The sequence below is a fragment of the Liolophura sinensis genome, chromosome 10 (genome assembly GCF_032854445.1).
Source record: "Liolophura sinensis isolate JHLJ2023 chromosome 10, CUHK_Ljap_v2, whole genome shotgun sequence".
In the NCBI taxonomy this organism is placed as follows: Eukaryota; Metazoa; Mollusca; class Polyplacophora; order Chitonida; family Chitonidae; genus Liolophura; species Liolophura sinensis.
Genome location: NC_088304.1, coordinates 10,916,708 through 10,943,017, shown reverse-complemented (window position 1 = coordinate 10,943,017; position 26,310 = coordinate 10,916,708). Strand labels below are relative to the sequence as shown.

The 26,310-nt window shown below is 39.2% G+C and overlaps 1 protein-coding gene across 1 annotated transcript; it reads left to right on the top strand.

Annotated features, from left to right (window-relative positions):
• The first annotated feature begins 7,891 nt into the window (after positions 1 to 7,891).
• On the top strand, positions 7,892 to 25,906 carry LOC135476737 (epidermal growth factor-like protein 7). The gene is made up of 5 exons (XM_064756860.1): positions 7,892 to 8,032; positions 10,889 to 10,990; positions 15,317 to 15,399; positions 16,888 to 16,992; positions 25,554 to 25,906. The coding sequence occupies exons 1-5, from the start codon at positions 7,965 to 7,967 to the stop codon at positions 25,820 to 25,822; spliced, it is 627 nt and encodes a 208-aa protein (XP_064612930.1). The 5' UTR covers positions 7,892 to 7,964; the 3' UTR covers positions 25,823 to 25,906.
• Positions 25,907 to 26,310: the final 404 nt, after the last annotated feature.

Sequence of the window (26,310 nt, the reverse complement as noted above, 5' to 3'; positions counted from 1 at the left end):
GACGTTAACACAACCTACTAAAGAACTAAGAAAGTATAGAAAGTAGAAAAATAGGACGGAATCACACAAAGAGAAGCAGTCAACAGTTGTCAATGATGTAGGAAAGACGCAAGGTATGTACTAGGGGGCCGAATGAAATCAGTATTCAAGCGATATACCATGGAAGAATATAGGTTATAGCTTTTACTAAAGTGATAGGAATTGAAGACTTAAAAAAATTGTCATATAAAAATGTTGTGATGTAACAAACTGACACTCTTAGCGCTGTGTTCCGCATTATGAAGGTCACAAATCTAGTAATGTCATTTTATGTTACAACAGTCGTCAGGCGGCATAACATTTTAAACTGTAGGAACTCGCATTTATATAATACTTCCTGACAAATCATATGCTAGTATGATCCTGTTGTTAGTCGTGGTTATATATGACATTCTTTGTAACAACACAGCTCCAAAAGGAGCGCCTCTGGACTATCTGTGAGCCAGATCTGAAGCTCCCGGTGAAGCCCTACTGTTTTCACAACGTTTCAGTGGAAAGCAATTTAGTGGAAAGCCAATGCAAGTCCGCAACCCTGACTGCACCTATATAAAGGGCAGCACCCCTGAAGCACAAGAAGCCCATCTGGAGCGCTCAGGCAACTCCTCTGAACTCACAGTGAACGCATTGGTGAGCGCATTGGTGAGAGGCTCACCGTATGTGGGAAGGTCTGATTGTTGTGGTGTACCACCAGGCTCTGTTTGGTTTCCTCCCACCATAATGCTGGCCGACGTCGCAGAAGTGAAATATTCTTGAGTACGACGTAAATTCTTCGTTTTAAAATCGGGGCCTCCATAGCTCATTCGGTTAGCGCGCTAGCGCAGCGTAATGACCAAGGAGCCTCGCACCAATGCGGTCGCTGTGAGTTCAAGTCCAGCTCATGCTGGCTTCCTCTCCGGCCGTAAGTGGGAAGGTTTGCCAGCAACCTGCGGATGGTGGTGGGTTTCCCCCGGGCTCTGCCCGTTTTCCACCCACCATAATGCTGGCCGCCATCGTATAAGGGAAATATTCTTGAGTATGGCGTAAAACACCAATCAAATAAATAAATAAATAAATAAATCGTTTTAAAATTATCAGATTTGATCTCATTTTCATGGACATCTTCCTTGTAAGCCTTGCATATCCAACAGTAATAATTACAACTACAAAAGAACTCGACCTAATTTCACCGTATTAAATGGACAAAACGACCTCTTTTGTGATTTTCAACAGCCGCAACGAAATCCGTTGTCCAAATTCTTCAGATGTTACATGGTATTATTAGTTGAATATCCACTGCCATTAAATTAAAACTCTAACAGAGCACAATAATTTGACATCTATATCTCATAGAAGATGATATTTCCATCAGGGTTTTGGGGTTTTTTAGTTCAGACTCGCAAATCCACTTACATGTATTCTTTAATGGCTATATAGTAGTCTTGTCGGTTACTCGTGAAGGTTAGCAGCTCTTGGATTACAGGACATTTTAAGTATCACTATATATGGACTGTTCCAAAGCAGTTTACACTCAAGCCTTCTGTAATGTCTCAAATATCGTTTTATTTCATGGTAATACCCCTATGCCGTGCGTTTGTGAAATAAACCAATACTTTAGAATCTAATTTCTAAAATTTAATCAACGTTTCTCTGAAATCAAGATCTTTTGTTTTGTAGCCTACATTTGAGCGCGTCATCGTACCTTGGTGACACTGTGATCGTTTGGTATTTTCTTCAGGAAACGCGATAAACTTCGCTATCAAACTCGCAGGATAACTCATAATCTCACAGTAGGCCAATGCATCTACGTACTGTACAAATGGCATAAATCATAATACTGACAAAAATTGTGTCACGGTGTAGTTAATGGTTTCCATTAAAGGAGAAGAAAACTTTAAAACATGACACTCTAGGCTGAAAAGAACACATTTTTTCTATCTGGTTGTGCCTGCTACATAATTTTGCGATTTTTCCTGGCCATACACGTAAAGTCTGAAAACGGCAAAGCTGGCATAAATCGCTGAGTCCATTGCGTCCTCCATCTAACACCCTGTAGTTTATGCTGGGGGGTGTGTTGCGTCTCAGCCAGTGAGAGTCGTTAAAAATGCCGACTTGTTCGTGTAAACTCGGAACCTACGTCCAACATTCCGGTTTCCCAATCTTCAAGCGGAAAACGAACTGTACTGTTCGCTACCTTCTGGGAAGAAGAGTTCTACCGGAAATGTACGAACTGCACTTCGACGGTTTCCGACGGTAACTCTCCTCCTAACACAGAAGACTTCAGGACTAGTTCTTGGGCAAAATGGAGTCGCCCACCGCGGATTTTGGCGCTGACTTTATTTATAATTTATCAACTTGACGTACATATTAGATTTTTTATGGCATGCGCCTGCGAGGAAATTTATACTCTTTTCAATGGTATTTGTTTGATATTTAAATTTTCTTCTCCTTTAAGGCAGGTTGTACAATTAAGCAGGGTATGGGGAACAAGACGGGTGCAAAATAAAGTTCGAGATCGTATTTACACAGCAGAATGCAAGCCATTTTTACGAGGGAAATCAGAAGTGAGATCATAAATTAACAAACCCGAGCGGACAAATTTATTACTTAATAGTTCTGTTACAGTTTTACCACACAGTGTTTAAATTGAACTTAAATGGTGCTCTTTTGAGGTAAGAATTATGTGCATAAATGGTGAGTAGAATCTTAGTTCTATCGGGTCTCCTTTTCTTAATAAAGCATGTTAGAGTTTACTGTGTTGTACTTTACTGTATTAGACTTTACTGTGTTATACTTTTCTGTGATACATTTATTCATTAGTTCAAAGATAAATATAAAAAGGTAAATACATTTCACATAATACATGTTCATAAAGATTCCTATAACATCTTTTATGATCCCTGTTTGTGTTCGCTTATCCTGTTACCACGTGTGTCTATATGTGACACACTGTAATATTAAATAAATCCATGTATACATTACCTGCTTATGCTGGCTCCCTCTCCGGCCATAAGTGGGAAGGTCTTCCAGCGACCTGCGGATGATCGTTGGTTTCCCCCGGGCTTTGCCCGGTTTCCTTCCATCATAAGGCTGGCCGCCGTCGTGTAAGTCAAATATTCTTGAGTACAGCGTAAAACCCCAATAAAAAAAAATAAATGTATACTCTATTCCATAACAGTCTACATTCAATGGGATAGATCAAGCTCTTGTGAGCTTTCTGCTCGCCAAATGTATTCCACATGCATTCTTTATGTGTTTAGTTGAAGATTTATGGTGAATTAAATTTTAAATGAAATGAAAATATTAAATTATTTTTTCGATTGGATTTTTTACGCCATACTCAAAAATATATCAGTTTTATGACGGCGGCCAGCATTGTGGTGAGAGCTCAGGAGAAACCCACAGCTATCAGCGGGTTGCTTGCAAACGTTCCCACGTACGACTGGTAAGGAATACTATGTGACGGTTTATAACGAATGAGCAGTACGATAGCGGTGCAACGTCGTCAAGGTGCAACGATCTATTAAAGTTATAAGACACGGAGAGAACTCGGGGTGTAAACGTCAGATGGAGAGTGAGTATTGGAGAGTTTTCCGAATAAAATATCCGTGTCACAATAGGCGAGTTTGGAGTCCAAACTCGTTCATCCCTCGTGGTCACAAAATCTTATTTCTCAAGGGAAATAGGTGTCATTTGTGCTTCTGAACTACGGAGTGACAAGTGATCAGTAAATGGATTCTTCATGTTGGCTAAAATTTGTGACAAGTCACATGATACAGCTGAACTGTTTATACCCAGGGCAAAAAGTGAGATCGAATGTCTGGGTGGTGAAAATCCTCGTCTTTCATTCGATAAGACTTATGCACTGGGTGTGGGTTCAAACCCAGACTGTGGTAGGGGCTCTGTGGATGTGTCAGGCTTCTTTTTACGTCAGATACCCTGAGTCCAGTTCCACAAATTAATTGCCGGCTTACTTTATTGTAGCTATACCATGTCACATGTTAAAGATGTATGTTATGCCTACCTTGGTAGGTACCGCCAACTCAACCTACGATTTCATTGTCAAAGGTCCCTGATGAGTTGTGACGGTTTTCGCTGTGTTCATTCAGGTCCACTGTTGTTTAAGTGAAAACTGTCTTAAATACGGCAAAACATCAATTAAAAACTAAATAAGCTTATATGATTCTCATTTACTTTACCTGTTTATTTTACGATAAACCATCAAAAGTATATCTGTTAATTTCTGAGTTATGGTAGAATGTGTTCTGTTATACTAGAATGTATTCTGTTATTATAGCATAATAATCCGGCCATAGTTAACATAATACCCTGTAAGTCTAATACGATCTTCATGTTTAATAGTAGAATATGTCTGTTGCAATAACACAATACATTCTGGCATCCCCCAGACGACAGACTTTCTGTTATATCTTACCAATTCTAATAGTGTACAATAGTGTTTTACTTTTGTACCTTTGTGATGACGTTGATCTTTAAATAAAAAGATAATATATTTTCAGTGGTGATTCTGAGATATATGAATCTAATTATATGATTTACCTAAATGACGTTTTACGCCGTATTGCACTTATACACGACGGCCGCCATGGTTATGGTGGAAGGAAATCAGGCAGAGACCAGGGGAAAATCACATATCTGAAGTTTTTCTCCCAACACTTGGGCGTTATCTTATCAGTGAAACTTTTTTAAGTACGGCATTGGACACCGATAAAATAAATAAAGAAAAATATTACGGGTGATTAAATCTTCAATTCAACTGAGATCGTTTATCATCTATTGTTGGTCTTTGAAGTTCTTTCAGAATCTGGGTTAAGTGTTTCTCTAAACTGGACATTTATCTACGCAGAAGGTCTTAAAAGTTGTTTATAGCCCTCTTATACAACGAGATGATGCCGGAACTTTCTTTATAGCTCGCGCGTGATAGGTTGCAAGGGTCCACCAACACACCTCCCATGAACAAATTTCGGATTAGTATGCTATCAAGTAGAAAACCGGTGCACTTGTCGCGTCCCAACAACTTAGCATTCGGAATGGTTGAAGCATTATCTGTGTGTCAAGATGACCATTCTCTGTTTAATCTGTGTTGTCTAGCTCAGGTTTATGTACAGCCAATGAACTAAACACTAACTTCTGAACTTTTTACACCGTGGTGAAATTGGGTTGATTTGTTAGGTTGGAGGTCAAAGTCATTTGCAACATAATGGCGTAGGCTTACCCGCGCAGTGGCGACAAACCTAAATCGGACTGACCATTGTTCTGTTGCAATATGAGAATATTGCGAAGTCAATTTGTCATTCGCATAGCCATATGCATCAATTATATTTTTCACATGTCACATGATATAGTTGGACAGTTTTCTCCATTTTCGACAAAAGAGTTTAAACTAGAAACTCCCCTTTTGAAAATTCTCATATTTTCTCTCATCCATAACGTACTGATATACGGCATACATGTACTTGTTTCATATTCTATTACGAAGGGCCCGGATTCACAAAAATTTTTAACTTCTTTTCCTTAAAAGTGGAGAAAACATAAAAAATACATGAAAGAGTTTGAAAATTTAGTTATAAACATGGTCTTAAATATTTGTTTTGGTTTTTCTTTCATAAGAAAAAAACATTTGCAAGTTCTTTTTGTATGGTGGGTATTGTGACCTCTTCTTGGTATATATTGTCTGCATAATAATGTTCTACATGAGGATGTAAGGCATGTTTAATAAATATGTGTGTGCTATAGAATTGGATCTTTTCAGCAAACAAGTGTTTTAACCTACATTTTAATCGTATTTGTATTTTTATATATTTAGTCTGGACTGAGTCTCCATTAAAACTGCACCCACAGACACTATATTTGGCACATTAATGACACTTAATGCGCGCTATCTCGTGATGCCAATAATTCCCGATTCTGACATCAGGGAACGCTTCTGTAAATACCAGGCTAAATAGCAGTCTGGTCAATATCCATAAATACTGCACCTGCAGACATCATGCTTGGTACATTAATGACACTTAATGCGGGCTATCATGTCATGCCTATAATTCCAGATTCTGACACCAGGGGGCGCTTATGTCGATAGCAGACTGAACTTTAATCTGATCCACATTTCCATAAACAGGACACCAATAGACATTGGTGCATTATTAACACTTATTGCCAGCTATCACATGACACCAATAATTCCCGATTCTGAAAGCAAGGGGCGCTTCTGTCAATAGCAGTTTGAATAGCAGTCTGGCCCATGTCTCCAATAATACTACACCAACAGACTTTATACTTGGTACATTAATGACACTTAATGCGGGCTATCACATCATGCCAAAAATTCCCATGTCATTAATGTACCAAGTATGATGTCTGTAAGTTCACTATTTATGGAGATGGGGACCAGTGCTATTTAGGCTGCTATTCAGAGAAGCGCCCCCTGATGTCAATATGGTTATTTATTGGCATAACGTGATAGTCGGAATCAAGCGTTAATTATGTATCAAGTATGATGTCTGTAGGTGCAGTAGTCCACAGAACCCATTAGTTTTACACAGTTAAGAAATACAATGTTAACGTTTAGCTCAGTCTTAAACATTCCGTGGCCAATAACCTTTGGTGCATACCTGGCCCAGACTGTGAGAAAGAAGTCACAAAAATCTTGACATAGGTTGACCGTCAAAATCTGGACCTTCCTATGCCCGCAGCTGGAAAGGGGTGCCTAGCAACGTCAAGGGGACGTCACTCGCAGCATCATCACCACCTGTCTTCTTGTGTTCTCTCGCCCAGAATTTCAAACTTTCATCAGTAAAACTCATACCTGCCCAAAGCTTAGACAATTTCCATCATTTTGATACCAAGCATGCACCTGTACACCAATAACGGTAGGCTGACAACAAAACAAGACTTTACACCCTGTTATTCTGCTATTCACAGAACCGCTCAAGTGTCATTAATGTACAAAGTATGATGTCTGTAGGTGCAGTAATAATGGAGAAATAGCCGAATATATAGTTGATAAAAAATAAGGACTTGTCCCCATTGAATAGCGAATCGCTAACTGCGAACCGTTAACTTCACTTACGCACATGAAACATCATTCCTGTCACACAAAACGAATGGTCTCGGTTGTCGAACTCTGGAGACTTAACTGTTTCTTTTGTATCTGTGTAAATATTTGCTGTCTGTTTCGTTGGGTTCTTGAGCTTTGTACAAGGGCGCGAGGAATATTATAAGTATATTCTTACAAGTTTTCTTTGTATTCCTTAGATCAACACTTTTGTGATTCTCTCTTTCTTTCTTTTTTCACCCAGCGCACCCGGATCCATTTTTTAATTGTCCATTGTCGAGGTCGGATAGGTCTCTGGAGAAGTTTTGTTCAAAAACTAGGGGCCATTTATTTACGAGAAGACGGATGTCGCTTTTAAGCCTACAACCTACAACGTGGAAATACATACCTATTTGCAACATAACAAACTGCTTTCATTAAAACTTAGCTCACCAGTGGTTCTGTTAGAAATGAAGTAACTGATTTTGTTTGCAATGAGGTCGCTGTTTCTGGAGTAAATGAATAGAAAGAGTTCTGTTATCATGATTTTATGTATTTTACACTTATTCAACAGGCCTGCAGACATTCCAGTCTGGTGCATAATGACTTTGGAGCTTTTTTCTTTTAGTGTCAATAAACTGAGTGTGTCAAACTTGAACTAGTATATACTTACAGCATTCACAATTTTATATCTCATGTACCCAATCCACTTCTTCCTTTTTGGTAAGTGTGGAACCTTTCATGCATTACACTTTCTGATTGGATTCTGATCATATGACGCGTTTTGGGGGAAATGTTTTCAATAGAAATTCGACATTTTAATGTCATTCTGTGCAGTAATCGTTGTTTCTAATCGGTACAGTCATTTCATCAGGTGTGTACAGTGTCTCTAGACATGCGACTGTTTGTGGTGATATTTTGTCTTTTGGCTTGCCTCTCTGTGAAGGCTTTGTCACCCAGCGGGTAAGTGTCAAAGAAATACCGTACGGAGGCGACTTTTTTACCTACTCTTAAAGCAAACGAGAGTTGCAAAACAACCCATTTCTTACAAAACAAGTTTTTTGCCCCAAAATCGTTTTCACTTAAGGCGTTATTCCTTCATTTAATTTCATTCCTTCAAATCAATGTCTTGCAAGACACTGTTCAGGATAATATGAAGGGTTGGGGTAAGTAAGCAGAGATTACATATGTATGATGTTTAAAGGCTCAAAAACTCGAAATGATACATTGTTTTGTTTGTTCTTAAACGCATTGAATGACTGAATTATTCCCTTTCAATGAATAACAAGTAAAAACAATTATTTACGATGTTTATATTCCCTTTATGAATGAAGTGCTCTTTGAGGTATGCTTAATATCCGTCTAAGGTATACAATATATTATTGTGTCGTGCATCTGAGGTTTATTTGAGGCACTGTGAGTATTAATTTTTCATCTGAAGTTAACAATTTAAGTACACATCAGTTTATGTGTACAATGGCGAGACTGTATGTCATAAAGTGGATGCCTGCGGTGTAGCGGTAGGCATAGCTGAGTCATATTCACAGACTGAGAGCAAATATGCCTTCGTGTTATTTGCTCTCAGTTTTATTTTCATGGAAATCAATTTCACATATACATGGCTACATATACATCAGAAGTGAACACTTTTTCTGTAGCCTGTATTCCTGTCGTTTGTAGATGTGTTAATCTTTGTTTGTCTAAATTTCCGCACGTAATAAACAACCCGATATGCATAAAACTTTGTGACAGTTCCTGCTGCCTGGCTTTACACATTCTGTTCTACGACATCTAGATCTTTCCAGGTGCCTATACAAACATCGATAGATATGCCCCCAGAAAGAGCGTTAAATAAATGACTGGACAGGGTTATTTTCAAATAATAATAATTCAAGAAGTATAAATCTTGAATTTTTCTAAACACGTTATCTGTTACAATTTGGAACCGCGACCTGATTTGGAAGCGCGTCACATATTTACAATAGTAAACACTCTAGTATGTTTATCCGGTTTTACACTAAATATATACATAAAGTCATGCTTGCCAGACTATTTGTGCTTATTGAAAATATCAACCACGTTAATATTTTAGAAATTTACGTCTTTATTTATAATAACTGCACCTCCTTAGTTACTAAACATAGATTTTTTGCGCAAAACTGTAACAGAAAAGGTGTTTAAAACGGAACACTTTTTTGTACACAAAAATGCATTATTTTCTGTGATATGCCAGTGTGTGCCAAATGAAAGACAATTCAATATGGTGAGAAAAAGACTTTGCTTTATTTAAAATTTAGCGCATTTCGCAAAACAGTTTTGATTTCGTAACGACAGTCTAATAAATAATAATTTGCATCGCTGGATATTCCCCCTATTTCTGCTTAAGCCAATGTGCTAGGGGGCTTTATACTTTTACAGTTAGAATAAAACACTGACTGAGGTAAATTTCCAAGAGGCCATATTTCAGCGGTTACGTGTGACCATTTGCTAGCGACCACATTGTCGTCGCTGCTCTGCTCTTACTTTCTATGGTGTACGTCTTTAATCATATTTTACCTTCGCTTTCAAAGACACGCGAAAGTGTTTGTAACCTTTCATCGTTTAGACTGAGGCAAAATGTCATATGTAATATCATATTTTGTAACTTTCTCAGTCGTTGACATCATCACTTACTCAAAAACTCTTTTTTTCAAGAAGTTTTTTTCTTATCGGTGTTTTACGCCGTACTCGAGAATATTTCACTTATACGACGGCGGTCAGCATCATGGTGGGTGGAAATCAGGCAGAGCCCGGGGGAAACCCACCACCATCCGCAGGTTGCTGTCAGACCTTCCCACGTACGGCCGGAAAGGAAGAAAGTATGAGCTGGTCTTGAACTCACAGCGACAGCATTGGTGAGAGGTTTCTGGATCACTTCGTTGCGCTAGCGCGCTAACCGACTGAGCCTTTTCAAGAAGCTGCTGAGGTGTATGTAAACATAGCTAATATATACACGTACGTAAGCTACGGTACCCTTCAAATAATATGAATAATGTGGACACATCAGTGCTTCAAGCTGAGGTGTGCACGAGGTGTATAGACCACGTATACCTCATTTACATCACCTCTGTACACCTTATACCTCTAAGAGTAGCACAGTCGGTAGAGCGTCCGCTTCGGGAGCGGTAGATCCAGGATAAATCCTGGGTCGAGTCACACCTAAGACTTTAAAAGAGGAAGTTGTAACTTCCTCGCTTGGCGTTCAGCATGAAGGGGATAGTGCAACGACTGGTTGACCCATATCAGTATAATGGCTCGGGCAGGGTGGCTTACTTGCTTTCGATAAGTCGTCTCAGTGAAGCAGCACCAGATAAAAGAGCGGTGTAAATCCGTCCTGCAACAAGGAGGTACATTACATACACCCTAAGGATTTGTTCGTCGCCATATCACTGAAAAATTGTGGAGCACGACGTTAAACCTCTACCATTCACTCATTCACTCACTCTAAGTGTTGTGAATCTCTTAAAGACAGTGTGGAAGGCATGAAAATGTCATTTTTCTTCTTTGTGGTTGTACGAAGTAAAGTCTGTAACGTGTGTTCTTCCATGAAAGGATGCAAACAATTTTTCCACCGCTTTACCATACGTGTTTTTTTCTTGTCCCCAGGACACCATCTGGTAAATAAATAGTACTGTACTTCATGCTGACAACTTCCTTCAAAATTCCATGCTTGTTTGTCTTGTGTTTTTGTATACTGGATAAAAGGAAAAGAATACCAAAAGATAATTTTATTTTTGTTACAAACTTAAGTTATTTGTGCTTTTTCTTTTACACTTCCAGCCAGAATGTTTGTAGACACACCCGAATCGAGTCGTACACGGCCCAGGAGAGATACTATACAAAGTGCGGATGGTTCAACTGGCGAAGATGTACACGTCACAGGTTAGTAAAAGACCACCGAGACCAGGGTACGATTCTTCAAAGACATTTCTCACTTAATTCAAAACTTAAAGTACGATTTCCGAGCATATATTTGAGTCATTAAAAAAAATTTGACCACCTCTAGAAATGTTACCTGAAGATATACTCGTTAAAAAGTTTAAATTTCAAAACTTGAGAACTTTGAGGATTGAAAATTTCTGTTCAAACGGAAACTGGGAAGAAATATTAAAATGATAGAAAGAAAATCCTAACAAACACCGTGAGTCAAAAGTATTTCCGATGAATAACATCATTTAAACCCTAAAACCGAAGACTCCTGAGAAACGTAGTTTGCGTTAAGATTTTCTTGGTGTTATATGGCAATATTCTTTATGTGGCGTTGAATGAGCTCGACATGACGTCGAGGAGTGCATTTATGCTAGAATGACGCTAAGAACGTTTCAAAGTACAGCGTCCTTTGTTGGTACACGCCATCGATGAGTGAATCTATGTGTCGAAACAAATTCGTATACCAGCTGTTAACAAATAAGGACGTTCCAGGTCAATGATCGCAAGGCCAAGTACCAAAATGACGTTTACCACAAACTACCCAGAAACTAAGAAAATATATTGAATAAGATGGAATCATACAACAGCATCGCGTTGATTGCAACTGTTCATATATCCAATGCGGCGACTTATTTCAACATGATTATATACTACCCCAAGCTGCAGTTTAAGAGCAATTAGACGCATTTATGAAGCAGAGTGCCACAGATTCTGGACACCTGTGTCCATATTTACTTGGAGTGAGTGAGTGAGTGAGTGCTTCGGGTTTAACGTCGTACTTTTAACGGGACAGGAAGTTCAAACCAACGACCTGAAAAGTCATTGACGAAATTTTCTACGTGTGAGTGAGTGAGTGCTTACACTGTATGTAATGTGCCTCCTTGTTGCAGAACGGATTTCCACCGCTCTTTTATCTAGTGCTGCTTCACTGAGACGACTTACCGAAGGCCAGTAAACCGGCCCGAAAGAGTCATTATACTGATAAGGGTCAACCAGTCGTCGCAATATCCCATTACACTTAACGCCAAGCGAGGAAGTTAGAACTTCCCCTTTGAAAGTCATACGTGTGACCCGAGCCAGGATTGATCGTGGATCTATCGCTCCCGAAGCGAACACTCTACCAACTTATTTACTGAGAAGAGAATTATATTCATTGTAAAACTTAAGAAACTTAAAATGAAGGCGTTTGATGGAATAACCTTGACACAATTTCTTGCAGTCATAACTAGTGCCGTTGATTGAAATCGTCATATACCACACAGTATCTAACAATAGCTACAAGGCAAGATTTGCACACGCCATTGATTCCATCTGTTCAACAGTGACGTCACAAAAATGGAACCGACAGAAAATTTTTCTGTTCATAACTTCCTCTGAAACGCTCAATATCGAATTTTCCCGCAATGTTTTACTTATTAAGGAAAGCAGATCAGACTATTTCCATCATTATTACTCCATCGTTCGATACCCCTACAGTGGCATTATGGTTAGAGCGTTCGCCTGAACTCGGGAGATCTGGGATCAAAACCAGGGTCGGGTCACACCAAAGATGTTAAAAATGATACTTGCTGCTGCCTCGCTTGGCGTTTCGCGGATAGAGCAAGGGCTGATTGGCTAGGTGTCAGTATAATGTGACTGGTTGGAATGTCATGTTTGCTGTCTTGGGCATGATACTTCAGTGACGGTAGTACTTTGGCGCCATGGGATCTGCCACAAGAAGACTCTTTATATGTACACACCCTTAATGACTCCTCGCCCTCATATGACTGAAAAATGTTATAGACGAAGTTAAACTCCCACGCACACACACATACATACATACATACATACATACAAACATACATACATACATACATACATACATACATACATACATACATACATACATAAATACATACATACAAAAGGAGCCGTTTAAGTACGGAATAGCTTTGTGGAATCGTCTCAGGCACTTGTGAAAACTAGACAGACCGGTCAGTAAGAACTAGAATGACATTAGGCTGAAGTGCAACAATGACAGTGTGTGCTGTTCAAGGCTTATCTTTTCACGCGAATCACCATCTGTGCTCTAATAATACCCCAAGCCACAGGAGGCCCCCATCAAACCAGGCGTGATGTTTAAGTACATGGACATCACCCCTGACAGATAGGCTACCATCTACAGTAATGACACAGTAAACACTTCAACGGCTGGGCGTTGAACTAGGAACAGTGTGCCGTCAACCCTTTATGACATTCTGCTAGCATAATTTTTTTTTTATTCTGGGCGAACATTATAAAACCAGGATTACTGTGTTCATAAAGTATTAATGTCGTGACTGTATTTCGTGCCAACGATACTAACATTGGTCGTTGTGGAATATTTCAGTGAATTAGGGTAGTCCGTTTATTAAAATAAAGCGTCAGCCTTAAAGGAGCGTTCACCTAATTGTTGAATATTATTGTAAGCTAAAACTCACGCGACACTTCCTAGTTTTTCTTTTTATGTTTAACATGAATTTCTTAAAGCTCCCCTCTCTCTGTTCGACGAGGAGTTTCTAAGCCCCGCTTTTCCTCTGCCAAGACGATTCTAAGTTTCTTTTTTCTGCCAACAAGATTTTTACAATTTCGTCGTTTTCTGTTTGTCAAGAAGTTTACAAAACATTTTTAACTTGCTGTTCTTCTATTTGACAAGACGTTTCCAATCTCATGTTTTTCCTGTTTGACAAGCATTTTCTAAGCTGCTTGTTTTCTGATTTGACAACAAATTCTCAGCCCCTCGTTAAGCCATAATCATTCATTCATTCATTCTTTTCCATTTGTACAGATTTTTAAGATCCTCTTTTTCTTTGTGAAGATAAGTTTGCAAACTTCTCTGTTTCCGTGTAACAACGAGTTTATGAGTGTCTCTTTTTGTTTGTTTGAGGAGAAGATTTTAAGTTACTGTGCTCCCGATTGACGAGAAGTTTTTAACCTACTACCTTCCCGTGTGTCCACAAGTTCCTAAGCTACTGTTCTTCTCTTTGACAAGACATTTCTCATCTCTTCGTTTTCTGTTTCGGAAGACGTTTCTGGGATGCTCGTTTTCTATTTGACAAGAAATTTCTGGGCTCCTATAATGTTATATGACAAGAATTTCTAAACCTAATTCTATTTTAAATTGACAATCAGGTTTTATAAGTATATCTTCTTCTGTTTGACCAGAGGACTCTACGCCCCCTTTTTCCTGTCTGACGAAACGTTTCTGAGCTTTTCTGTTTGAGTTTGCCAGGCGTTTATAAGCTCTGTTTCTTTTTTATCTGAAATTCAAATCTAGTAGCGCAGGCCAAATTAGATTTCAGTGAACACCTGTTCCTAGTTCAATTAGAAACAACTAATCTTATTTGTACTAACCTTTTCTAGCTCTACTTGAAAAGTAGTCAGGGTGGGATGGAGGCAGATTAACATTAAATCTAGTTTTCTGCAAGTCAATACAGACAGTGCCTGAGTGATTAACATAGGAGTGAATTTTGGTCACATTTCTATATCATGTATTTTCACTTGTGTCACAACACGTCTACACGTATCAAACGTGGAGCCTAGGGTCCTATTCTCGTATCTGGTGCGAAGTGTGATGTGATTTCTAAGATCATCTAGTCTTTCTTACGTTTACCTCTAATGGAACTGGATGTTACAGTTAATAAATCTGTCTTCTTTCTTGACATGCAAGTTAGAAGCTCCTGTATAATCTTATTTGACATAATGTACTGGACTTTTTATTTCGCCTCTTCAAATATAATCTCAACGTTCCTACATGCTGTTTGACGTAAACTTCCTAGGCTCCTCATTTTCCTGTTTTACATAAATCTATACGTGGAAACACACCTTTGTAAACAAGCTGTCAACCAATAAGGACGTTCCAAAATCAATAATCACAAGGTCAATTCCCCAAAACGACGTATAACACCAAAGAACTAAGAAAGTGTGTAATGTACGAAACTAGGACGGAATCATGCAAGGAGAAGGAGTAAACAGTTTTCATTGATGCTGGAAAGACGCAAGGTATGTTCTAGAGGACAGGGTGAAATCAGTATTCAAATCGTGTGTCATGCTAGAATATTAGTTTGTCGATAACAAAATATGTATCTCAGTAGCGCATTGATAGCAAATGTTCATATATCCAACGTGCGAATCTAATTCAAAACGACGAATATATTGCTCCTAGAGTCGGGTTAAGCAGAATTAGACACAAACATGAAAAGCATCATAAAGTCCTCATATATTGCCATATATTATCATATATGATTGTTAAATTCGTAGGAGAGTAGTTCGTACCAGAACAGCCGTGGACTATAGGTGCTGCTCCGGATGGAACAGTGCTGACAACATTCACTGTAAAAGAGGTAAGAGTTTATTTTTATACGCCCCCCGTCATTAGGCAGAGCGTATTATGTTGTAGTGATTTTATCCGTATTCTTGTCCGGGTTAGGACTCCAACAGTTTCCATACAGACTTGTAATTTTGAATAGATACACAAATACACAGATGACGATGTGTCGGGACTCGTATTTGTCCATTTTTGCGGTTGTCATGGAAACCAGATAACTAGTATACCGTATAAATAGATATAGTTTCGTGCTCGGAAAGCAATTTTCCTCACAGAGTTGTACTTTTTATGGATAAAACGATGACGATGTGTCACGACTCACATTTGCCCATATTCGCGGCAGTCATGGTAACCAGGTAGCCATTTTCCAAATATATACTATGAACATAGACATGATTTTGTTTGGGCTACAACCCCAGCTGTTTTCCGCATAAAATTTTCACTTTTTGTGAACGCAATTGTCCTCTTGTGCGGTTGTCAAGGTAATCACATACCTATCATCAACACCATTCAAGATTCCCCTCAGAGTTTATACTTACCACAATCCTGCTGGTATTCTATTATACGTTTTAAACAAATGGATTTATTGGGGCGCATGTTGTGTTCATCTGAACTCCTGTTTATAATGTAATTTAATTTTATTTGTAATGTAAATTTAATTAAGACCGCTGGTGGGTCGGTTATTTGATTTGTCATAGCGGAAATATTTCTTTCACTCGGGAAATCATCGTTTTTAACGAGTTTTTTCAATTGTTTTCAAATCATACACCATGGATAATTTGCGAACATCAATATCTTTAGAAAGATCATCGTGTGCTATGTTCCTTGAAGGCCTCTTGTCTTCTACGCCACATGTTTTAAAAAACGACACCGATGGCTCAGTTGGTGGAGAGTCCGCTTCGGGTTCGGTAGATCTAGGGTCAATACTGGGTCAGGTCACACCTAGCACCTTAATAGAGAAAGTCATACCTTCCTCGCTTGCTGTTCAGCGTTAACGGGAACCTGCAACGACTGGTTGACCCGTATCAGTATAATGACACGGGTGGGACGGTTCAACTGCCTTCGGTAAGTCGTCTCAGTGAAGCAGCACTAATTGAAAGAGCTTTGGAAATTCGTGCTGCAACAAGGAGGCACATTTCGTGCACTGATAAGGACTCCTTCGTCGTCACACGACTGAAAAATTGATAAATATGACGTGAAACGCTAAGCACTGACTCAATCACACACACGTAAAAAAGTTCGTCAGTGACTTGTCAGGTAGATAGTTCGAACTTCGTGTCCCATTAAAACTGACTGCCATCTTGTGTGTAAAAATTCTGGATTGTGGTGTTCAACAGCAGATATATAAATGCTGGATTATGGTGTTAAACGGCAGATATATAAATGCTGGATTATGGTGTTAAACAGCAGATATATAAAGAAGTGGTTTTGTGATATAACTGTGTACCTTAACCTTATTACGCAAAGCCATATGCAATTTTCTTTTCTCTGTTACCGTTACCAGCGATATGTACTGGATCCGCCCCAGGAACTTGTCCAAACGGTGGTGTTTGCGTCCGGCCCACAGTTTGTTCATGCAGGAGGGGATTTGGCCAACCTAACTGTGCAGGTGAAGTAACTGTAAAACATGAAAGTATAATTACAGACTTAAACAAGAAGTAAACAAACAATGTACTAGTGTATGACAGACTGTGTGCTCGGTGTCAGTAAATGGTCGATGCAATATCGAAACACCTGGAAACATCTTTGGTAGAAGATCGATATAAAATTGAAGACGACCGTATGCCCTCACCAAAAATATAAAATCAAGCACAGTCGTTTGAAACCATTCTGTTACGTCTGGAAATACCACTCGTGGGAGACTCTACTTGGAGGGGAAAACTGTTTTCATGAAAAAAGGAGCCTTTTTGTCTGAACAGATGATAATTAACCAATAGTAAATTGTCAGACCCTTTTTCCCCATTACATGTGATGAAAACATAGCATTTTGAGTATTTCTAAATAAACTGTAATTACTGCTTAGTGCTAAGATGCATTAAGCCATGTTGCTAGGGAGCGAACCCGTTGCTACTTTCTAAGGATTTGTCTGAAGATTTAGCATGATACCCTAACTGAGGTAAAATGACAACAGGCAAGATTTCACGGGTTACTCCTGACCATTCGCAAAATATCACACCATTACTGTTGTTAGTACTCTAGTTTCATCCTTCATACTGCAGTATTTTACATTATATTACGTAACCAAGGGTTTTGCGGTTTACCTAAGTATCCAGAGGGCTGGTCCCGTTTTCATGTGTTTATAACATGTAAAAACTACACGGAAATTTGAGTATTTTTAGACAGTGACATCTCACAAACTGCAATTGTCTCCACTAAACACTGTTTACCAAATTCGGCTTTGCCCATTGTTAGAGATTGTATAACTTGCTAGTTTTCAACCGGTTACCTGAACAGTTGGAATGAAATCCTACTCACAAGAGGCCATATTTCACCTGTTACGTATCACCATTTGCCAATTATCACCCTGTTCTCGCTGCTCTGGTTTCCCCATCCTGTAGTCCTTTATATTGACTGTAGATTATGTTACATCAGTTACAACTATTTTCAGAGCAGCAAAATGTGGAGAAACATCCTTTGCCTAGCAAATGTCGAGAGATCTTTAATGAGGGTGATGTTATTTAAGTGAATGGGTTAAATTAAATTTATTCTGCAGTTTCCACATTAGTTCAAAAAATTACAATCTTATCTTAAAGGTAGGTATTCAACTATCTTGTGCGATTTTCTGAGGTCACACCTATCAAGAGCTTCTTCCTAAAACGCGCGATTTAAATGGTACAGTGACCTCAACGGAGTTAATCCAGTCCGGCATTGTTCCATTAATCACTACAGATGAAAGGGACAATATTTCCCACCTGTTTCCTAACTTTTAGTATGTGCTTGACAAGGGATCGTGTTAAAAAATCATGATTCCGTGCCCCATCCGATCCACCTCAGAAATTTAATTGATTGCTCCCATAGTGCTGGACCGTTTCGTGGTCTAGTGGCTAGAGCTACCGCCGCAAAGTCGGCAGACCTTTGATAAAACCCGGGCCAGGTCATATCCTAGACTTTAAAATGATACCTGTTGTAGCCTCACTTGGTGCTCAGCACCGAGAGGTTGGAGTAATGAAATGTGACTGCTTGACCCGGTGCCGGTATAACGTATGTGTAAATAATGGGTGGGATGTCATGTCTGGAGTCTGCGGCATGATACATGTATGCTGAACAAAGAAACTTCACCTGGGTTACCGTATGTTCCAAACATACACATACAGGGCAAAGTGTGTTGCTAGTGAAAAGACGTCAAGGTGCGCTTGATGCACCCCTACAGCCAACAACAGTGTGACTGTAACAGTTTTAGGTGCGACTCCTCTGACAGCGCGTGCCTACGTACTTACACATGTAAATAAGCTTGGGTGTCAGTCGGCTCTTGATGGGAAGACTGTGTTTGTAGGGCATCAAGTACCTAAGAAAATGTGTATATCAGTTGTGCTTTAATTGCAACTGTTCATATATCCAACGTGAGGATTTAGTTCAATACAATGAATATACAGCCCCACCAACCTGAGCGGGGTTAGACATACAGCAGAGCCCCATGCGATCGTGTAAGGTGACTGCTAACTATTTATTTCAAAGCTAGAAAGTCAGGTTTATATATAAAAATTATCAAGCCAAAAGCTTGTCGACATACCTTGTCCCCTCTATTCAGCCAGAACCTTAAATGCATAGGTTATAACACCACAAGTTATACAGTTCACAAGGAGAGAAAATTTTGAAACCCAGGCGTTCAACCATGACCTTTTAGCATCAGCGTTTGCTATGTCGTCGTTTTAACATCATGGAGTTGAACTCTGGCCAGTCGAGGCCCTTCCTAGGCATTTCCTCATATACCTTCTTTTTCATGAAACTTTTGTTGGAAATCACGAGTGAATTGTAATTCGTTACTTTTGACACGAACACAAAAGCATTCATTTTCAGAGACCGGCTCTCTTGCATCTTTGCACGTATACCCAAAAGTGTACACCTGCAAGTCCTCAGTTTGGGCTAGGACAAATAAAAACAGGCAAAACCAGGTATTCGGTATCCTCAAAATAGGATACGCCCAAGAAACCCGTATTCTTTTCAGGTAATGAGGCGAAGTGTTCCGGGTCTGGTTGACCTCATTCTACTCTACCGACAGTCTTCCTGTGTATAAGTCGTACGATATTGCCTATGCAAATAATAGCCAAGAAGTTTATATATAACCAATCTTGAGACCTACTTCCCCATGCAGTCTTGTGCAACTTGATGCAAGCTCGCTGTTAGGAATTCAGCCAGCAGATAAAGAATGTAACTTAAAACGACGAGCAATCAATTTTTTTCCCAATTGTACACACTGTTAAAATTTTGTGTAAAGATTTACACATTTATGCATAACCCTTTTTGTGTAGTTGTGTATTTAGCACATTAAACGTTTCATTAATATGGTCAAATGGTGCCCACATTGACTTACCTGTAGGCCACCATTCACGCCAGTTCTTTAAAATCCGTAATAATCTTGTTTTCGAAGCTATACGTTGGAGAGTGTTCAGAACTTCATAAGCCTAGAAGTTTCTTACAGAGACAGTGCGTTTTTAACGATTTTTTGGTCCTTCTGATCCCTTTGCTATTTATGGATTTACATGGACAGTTAGAATAAAGCACTGACTAAGGTAAATAGACGAAAGGGCGTATTTCACCGGTCACGTGTGACCATTTGGCAGCTGTCGTCGCTGGTCTGGTTTTTCTCTGTGCTATACGTTTTAGTAATATTTTCAAGTTCACATATCCCGGAAATATAGGATTTAATCCTACACAGCGCCATATAGGTCAACATGTACTTCAGACTCCGATGCATGTGTCTTAAAACTTGAACTGTACATCCGGTTTGAAATGTTCTGAGTGACAAATGGTTGTAAAAGTACGTCTGTCCGTACGTGGAGCGGTCTGCCAACAACCTGCGGATGTTCGTGGGTTTCCTCCCACCATAATGCTGACCGCCGTCGTATAAGTGAAATATTCTTGAGTACGGCGTAAAACACCAATCAAATAAATAAATAAAAGTACGTCTAAATTTACCGATACATCGATCCAAAACAACACCATACCTATACCATGGAGGTTGAATTATGTAATCTACCTCCATGCGTATTCAATCAAGGTCATCTTGATAAGTTCAGGTTTAGCTAATATTGAGTATTATTTAGTATTAAGTTCACTTGAAATTGTTTAATTATTAACTAAACCAGTACCTGGTGAACTAATGGCTGATGGTGTCTACATAATGTAATTGCAGAACCTATCAAGGTACTTTTATAATCTATCTGGTGAACTCATGGCTGACGGTGTCTACATAATGTACCTGCACAAACTATGAAGGTGTTTGTACAATCTACCGGGTGAACTCCTGGCTAACGGTGTCTACATAATGTACCCGCAGGACCTATCATGGTGTCTGTATAATCTGAACTCGTGATTTACGGTACAGAATTGCTCAGACTTTGATGCCTGACCTGCCACCCTAAAATTCAAAATATTGGGCATGGAATATCTTGAATACTGTATATGAATCGAAAGCAAATGTTATAATATTGTCAAGCTCTCGCCAGCCTAGATATAAGCATTATCAATGCAAAGGCCTTCGTAAATTGGAAAGGTATACGTAGGCCTACATGTATATTGTTACGTTTCGGACAAATGACTACGGTTGTAAGAACGGAATCACTCGGTCAGCCTGAATCCTGTATTTCTGTTAAGTCGCGTAGGCGTATAAGTGAACGCACCTGTGGGTGTGGACAAACACGATTCCTGCATTTAATGTACATATACAGAAAGCAACTTACCGAAAGGTAGTGGCAGTTAATCTGGTAACTTATCATTATTAATTATCATTTCAGCAATCTGCCAGGGACTTCCAGCAGGCACATGTCGTAATGGTGGTACCTGTGTTCAGCCAGATGTGTGTGAATGTCCGGGTGGATTCTCTGCGCCTGCTTGCAACGGTAAGAAACAAGTTACAATTCTGTTTTTAAAAAGTGACTAAAGTTGCAGATTTTCGTTGAACACTCAGCTCTCATATGATAGCTAGCACAGGGAACATATTTCATTTCATTATAATGGTCTGTTTTTCACAAAATGTGGACAAAATTATTAGTGACGATCTGGCGGACGGACAGACGAAGTGTAAACATGTGTCTATAAGCCAGAACAGACATTCATATACCAGCCGTCAACCAATGAGGACGTTTGTGGTCATTAATCATAGACCACAAAGGAACTAAAGAAGTATATAAAGTACAAAAATCGTCCAGAATCATGCAAAGAGAAGCAGTCTACAGTTTTTTATGATGTTAGAAAGACACAAAGTATGTTCTTGGCAATTGAGTGAAATCAGTATTTAAATCATGCACAATGATAGAATATAAGTTGTCGATAACAAATGATTGAAAATGTTCATACACCCGCGGGGATCTAATTCGACACGATGAATATACAGCCTGTAGCCCTAGTTTAGGCGGAATTAGATATACAGCAGAGACCTATGTGATCGTGTAAGGTGACTGTTAACTAATTGTTTCAAAGCCGCAAAATTCAGTTTATATATAAGAACTGACAAGCCAAAAGCTTATCGACATACTTTGTCCCCTCTATTCAGCCAGAAGCTTAAATGCATAGTTCATAGCAGTACGAGTTATACAGTTCACAAAGAGATAAAGTTTTGAAACCTGGGCGTCCCACCATGACTTTTTACCATCGGCTTTTGTTACGTCGTCGTTTTAACATCATTGCGTTGAAATTCGGCCAGTCGAGACGCGCTCTAGGAATTTCCTCATATACCTTCTTTATCATGAAACTTTTGTTGGAAATCAGGAGTGAATTCGTTACTTTTGGCACGCACACAAAAGCATTCATCTTCAGAGCCCGGGTTTATTGCATCTTTGCACGTACCCAAAAGTGTACACCTTGAAGTTCTCAGTACAATATAAATCCGTTCTCAATTTGGGATAGAACAAATTTAAACAGGTCAAACCAGGCATTGAATACCCATACATAAGATACGCCCAAGAAACCCGTATTCTTTTCAGGTAATGAGGCGAAGTGTTCTGGGTCAGGTTGACCTCATTCTACTCTGCCGATAGTCTTCTTATGTATACGTCGCACGATGTTGTCTGTGCAAATAATGGCCAGACAGTTTATATACAACCAATCGAAAATGTTGAGACGCACTTCCCTGTGCAGTCTTGTGCAACTTGATACGGGCTCGCTTTGTTAGGAGTCCAGCCAGCAGAGAAAGAATGTAACTCAAAACGACGAGCAGTAAATTCCGGTTGTACACACTGTTGAAATTTTGTGTAAAAATTTACACATTTATGCACAACCTTTATAGATTTTTTGTAATTGTGTATTTAATATATTAAACGTTTCATTAATATGGTCAAATGAAGGTTGACTTACGTATAGGGAAACATTCACGCCATTCCTTTAAAATCTGTAATACTCTTGTTTTCGATGTTTTTAACGTTGGAGAGCGTTCAGAACTTTATAAACCTAGCAATTTCTAACAGAGATAATACGTTCTTAACGGTTTTTCGGTCCTTCTGATCCCTTTTCTATTTATGTATTTACATGAAGAGTTACAATAATACGCTGACTGAGGTAAATAGACAAAAGGGCATATTTCACTGGTCACATGTGACCATTTGGCAGCTGTCGTCGCTGCTCTGGTTTTTCTCTGTGCTCTACGTCTTAATTATTATTTCAAGTCCCGGAAATATAGGATTAAGTCCTACACAGGGCCAAATAGGTCAACATGTACTTCAGACTTAAAACTTGCACTGTATATATAAACCTGTTTGAAATGTTCGGAATGACAAATGTCTGTAAAAGTACGTCCTATTGTACATGAGAAGGTCTGCCAACAACCTTCGGATGGTCGTGGGTTTTATCCGGCCTGTGCCCCCTTTCCTCCCACCATACGACTGGCCACCGTCGTATAAGTGAAATATTCTTTAGTATGGCGTAAAACACCAATCAACTAGATAAATAAAGTACTTCCGAGTTTACTGATACATCAATTCAAAACAACACCTTACCTATACCTTGGAGGTTGAATTATGTAATCATGCCTATTCCGTTAAGATCGTTTCGATAAGCCCAAGTTGAGTTAATACTGAGTATTTTTTAGTATTAAGTTTACTTGAAATGGTTTAATTATTAACTAAACCAGTACGCATGTACTTAACCAAAAAGTAAACCTTTACTGAAGCCGGTGAAGCTACCTTTCAGTGACGGTTTACAACAAAATATTTACAGGGCACAGAAGAAAAGAGCCGTAAATTGAGGCGTCAAAACAGACATTCGTATACCAGCCGTCAACCAAAATGGCTGTTCCGAATCAATAATCGCAAGACCAGTCTCCAAAACAATGTTTAACACAGCAAAAACTAACACCGTACACAAAGTAAGAAATTATGAATTCATGCAGACAGAAGCAGTAAACAAGACGGATTTCCACCGCTCTTTTGTCTAGTTTTGCTTCACTGAGACGAAGTACCGAAGAAAAGTAAGAGCCGCACCCGAGACATTATACCGATACAGGTCAACCAGTCGTTGCACTATCCCCCTATTACTGAACACAAAGCGAGGAAGCTATAACTGCCTCTTTTAAGGTCTTAGGTGTGACCTGACGCAGGATTGATCCGGAATCGTCCGCCCTACCAACTGAGCTATTGAGGCCAGTACGGGTATATAGAACATACAAGCGAGTGAGATGTCAACAATGAAAATGTGTATCTCAGTTGCGCTTTGGTTGCAACTGTTTATATATCCAACGTGGCAGTCTAATTCAACAGGATGAATATCCCGCCCCGAGCCCTGAGTTACGCGGGATTAGATAGAGTTATGAGGCAGACTGAGAGAGAGATCATGGGCCCTCTTTGCCGTATTTGCTAACAAGAGATGTGTATTTGCTGTATAAAATTTAAGGAACTTAAAGTGAAAACGGTAGAATATCCTTGACAAACTAGCTTCTGCAGTAAAACCATCAACCACCGACGTCAAATTGTTTCAAAACCGTACTCATTTTTCACATACTTGCCTGGTCAGACGTTCCGCAAAATACATGAGGAAGAGATACAGTTTGCATGTGTAGCAAAGCCAAGGATATAGTTACTTGTGCATTATTGACTTGGAAAAAAAAACTCCGGTCTCAAAATTTACATGAGATAATCCCAACGCCCACTTTGTAAGTAACCATTACAGGGAAGGACACATTGCAAAAAAAATAATAATATAAAAATCATATATTATAATATTAGTATTATTTGTAATATTAAAAGTACATCAGAATAACTTAATTTAAGCTTTCTTAAGATTTTATTTTCACTGAATTAAATGAAATCAAGTCCTTGGATTGTAAGGTGGTCTTTATGGGCCATGTGGATATTACATGACGTCAATGCCTTCTGACCGTCTTTTCTTTATGCCTGAAATGTTTCACTTTTCGGTGCATGACCACAGATTACACGAGTAAGGTTCAGAAAACAATGACCCATGAACATAAATGTGTAGAAAATGTGGTGTGTCGATATGGTCCATTAAGCCCATCGTCCAACCCAAACATTTTACTGAATTTGTTTTCAGATACACGTTTTATGGCCTTTTTATCGATGTTTACTTCATTGTTCAGATTTCTTTCCCATCTTGACAGTTAAATTCACAAGAGTAATAGTTCTGTAATAGCGTAATACCTGGAAAAAGTAGTCCCTAGCCCTCACACGGAATTGAAAACCTCTGTGTCCTAAATGTATAGCTTAAATGTAAACTCTATGTATCTTAGTCGCGTTTCTGGGCAACGGATCTTATAACTGCTCTAAGTGAAAAATGCGATGTTAACCCAGCGACCCCCCCCCCCCCCCTCCCTCCACCACCACCTTATCTCTTTGGTTAAAGTATTCTACCCTAATAAAACAAAATCGTGCCGCAAGTACAGGACGGCTTGTTTTCAATGCAAAACGTTTTATAATCGTATGCGTGTCCATATATGAATGTACCATTTTTAAAAGCGTTCTTAGCAAATCACTCTCTCCTTCAAATTCACCATTTTTATTTCAGATACCAATGAATGTCTCTCCGGTAATGGCGGATGTGAGCACCAGTGTGAGAATACAAAGGGATCCTTTCGGTGTAGATGTTCCTCTGGATATCGGTTAGCTGAGGATGGAAAGGCGTGCGCCGGTAAATCCGCAATCGGGAAAAAAAGGGAAAAAATATTTGATCACACGATATGTCCTCATTTTTATTACATTTCGTTATGCCTCTATCAGACTGCAGTATACCGGCCGACCAGCGGGGAAGCCCTAGTTCAATCGGTATTTGGCTAATCCAGCGGAACTGGGACTTGAACAGCCGTGGTATTCCCTGGATTGGTATTTAGCATAAGAGAATGGAAAAAATTCTATAAGATATAACACTGGTGACACGATGGTCTTAATTTTGTCTCTGTCTTGCAGATATTGATGAATGCGCAGAGGGTACTTCCGGCTGCAGCAATTTTTGTGTCAACGATCCCGGAAGTTTCCACTGCAGCTGCCCTCTGGGATACCAGCTTGGAGTAGATGGGCGTCAGTGTCAAGGTATATATCAGGATGTATTGATATGATTTAATGGCAGAGGTGATCCTCAGTTATACTGGTTTTCCTTTTTGGATTTATCTCCTTTCAATCCAGAAATCTGATAATATTTTATTCTTGTGACATACTTTCTGTGCAGTTGGGATGTGTTCCAAATATCCAGGTATAAATCTCCATTTGCTGATGCATTTTTCACCCGTCACTCGCCATATTAAACTCTTGCTAACTCTCATGACAAA

Bases quoted from the DNA above. Each gene is read 5' to 3' on its own strand.
- LOC135476737 (XM_064756860.1), top strand. From the start codon at position 7,965: ATGCGACTGTTTGTGGTGATATTTTGTCTTTTGGCTTGCCTCTCTGTG. The intron at 8,033-10,888 runs GTAAGTGTCAAA...TTACACTTCCAG, and splicing joins AAGGCTTTGTCACCCAGCGG to CCAGAATGTTTGTAGACACA. The intron at 16,993-25,553 runs GTGAAGTAACTG...TTTTTATTTCAG, and splicing joins TGGCCAACCTAACTGTGCAG to ATACCAATGAATGTCTCTCC.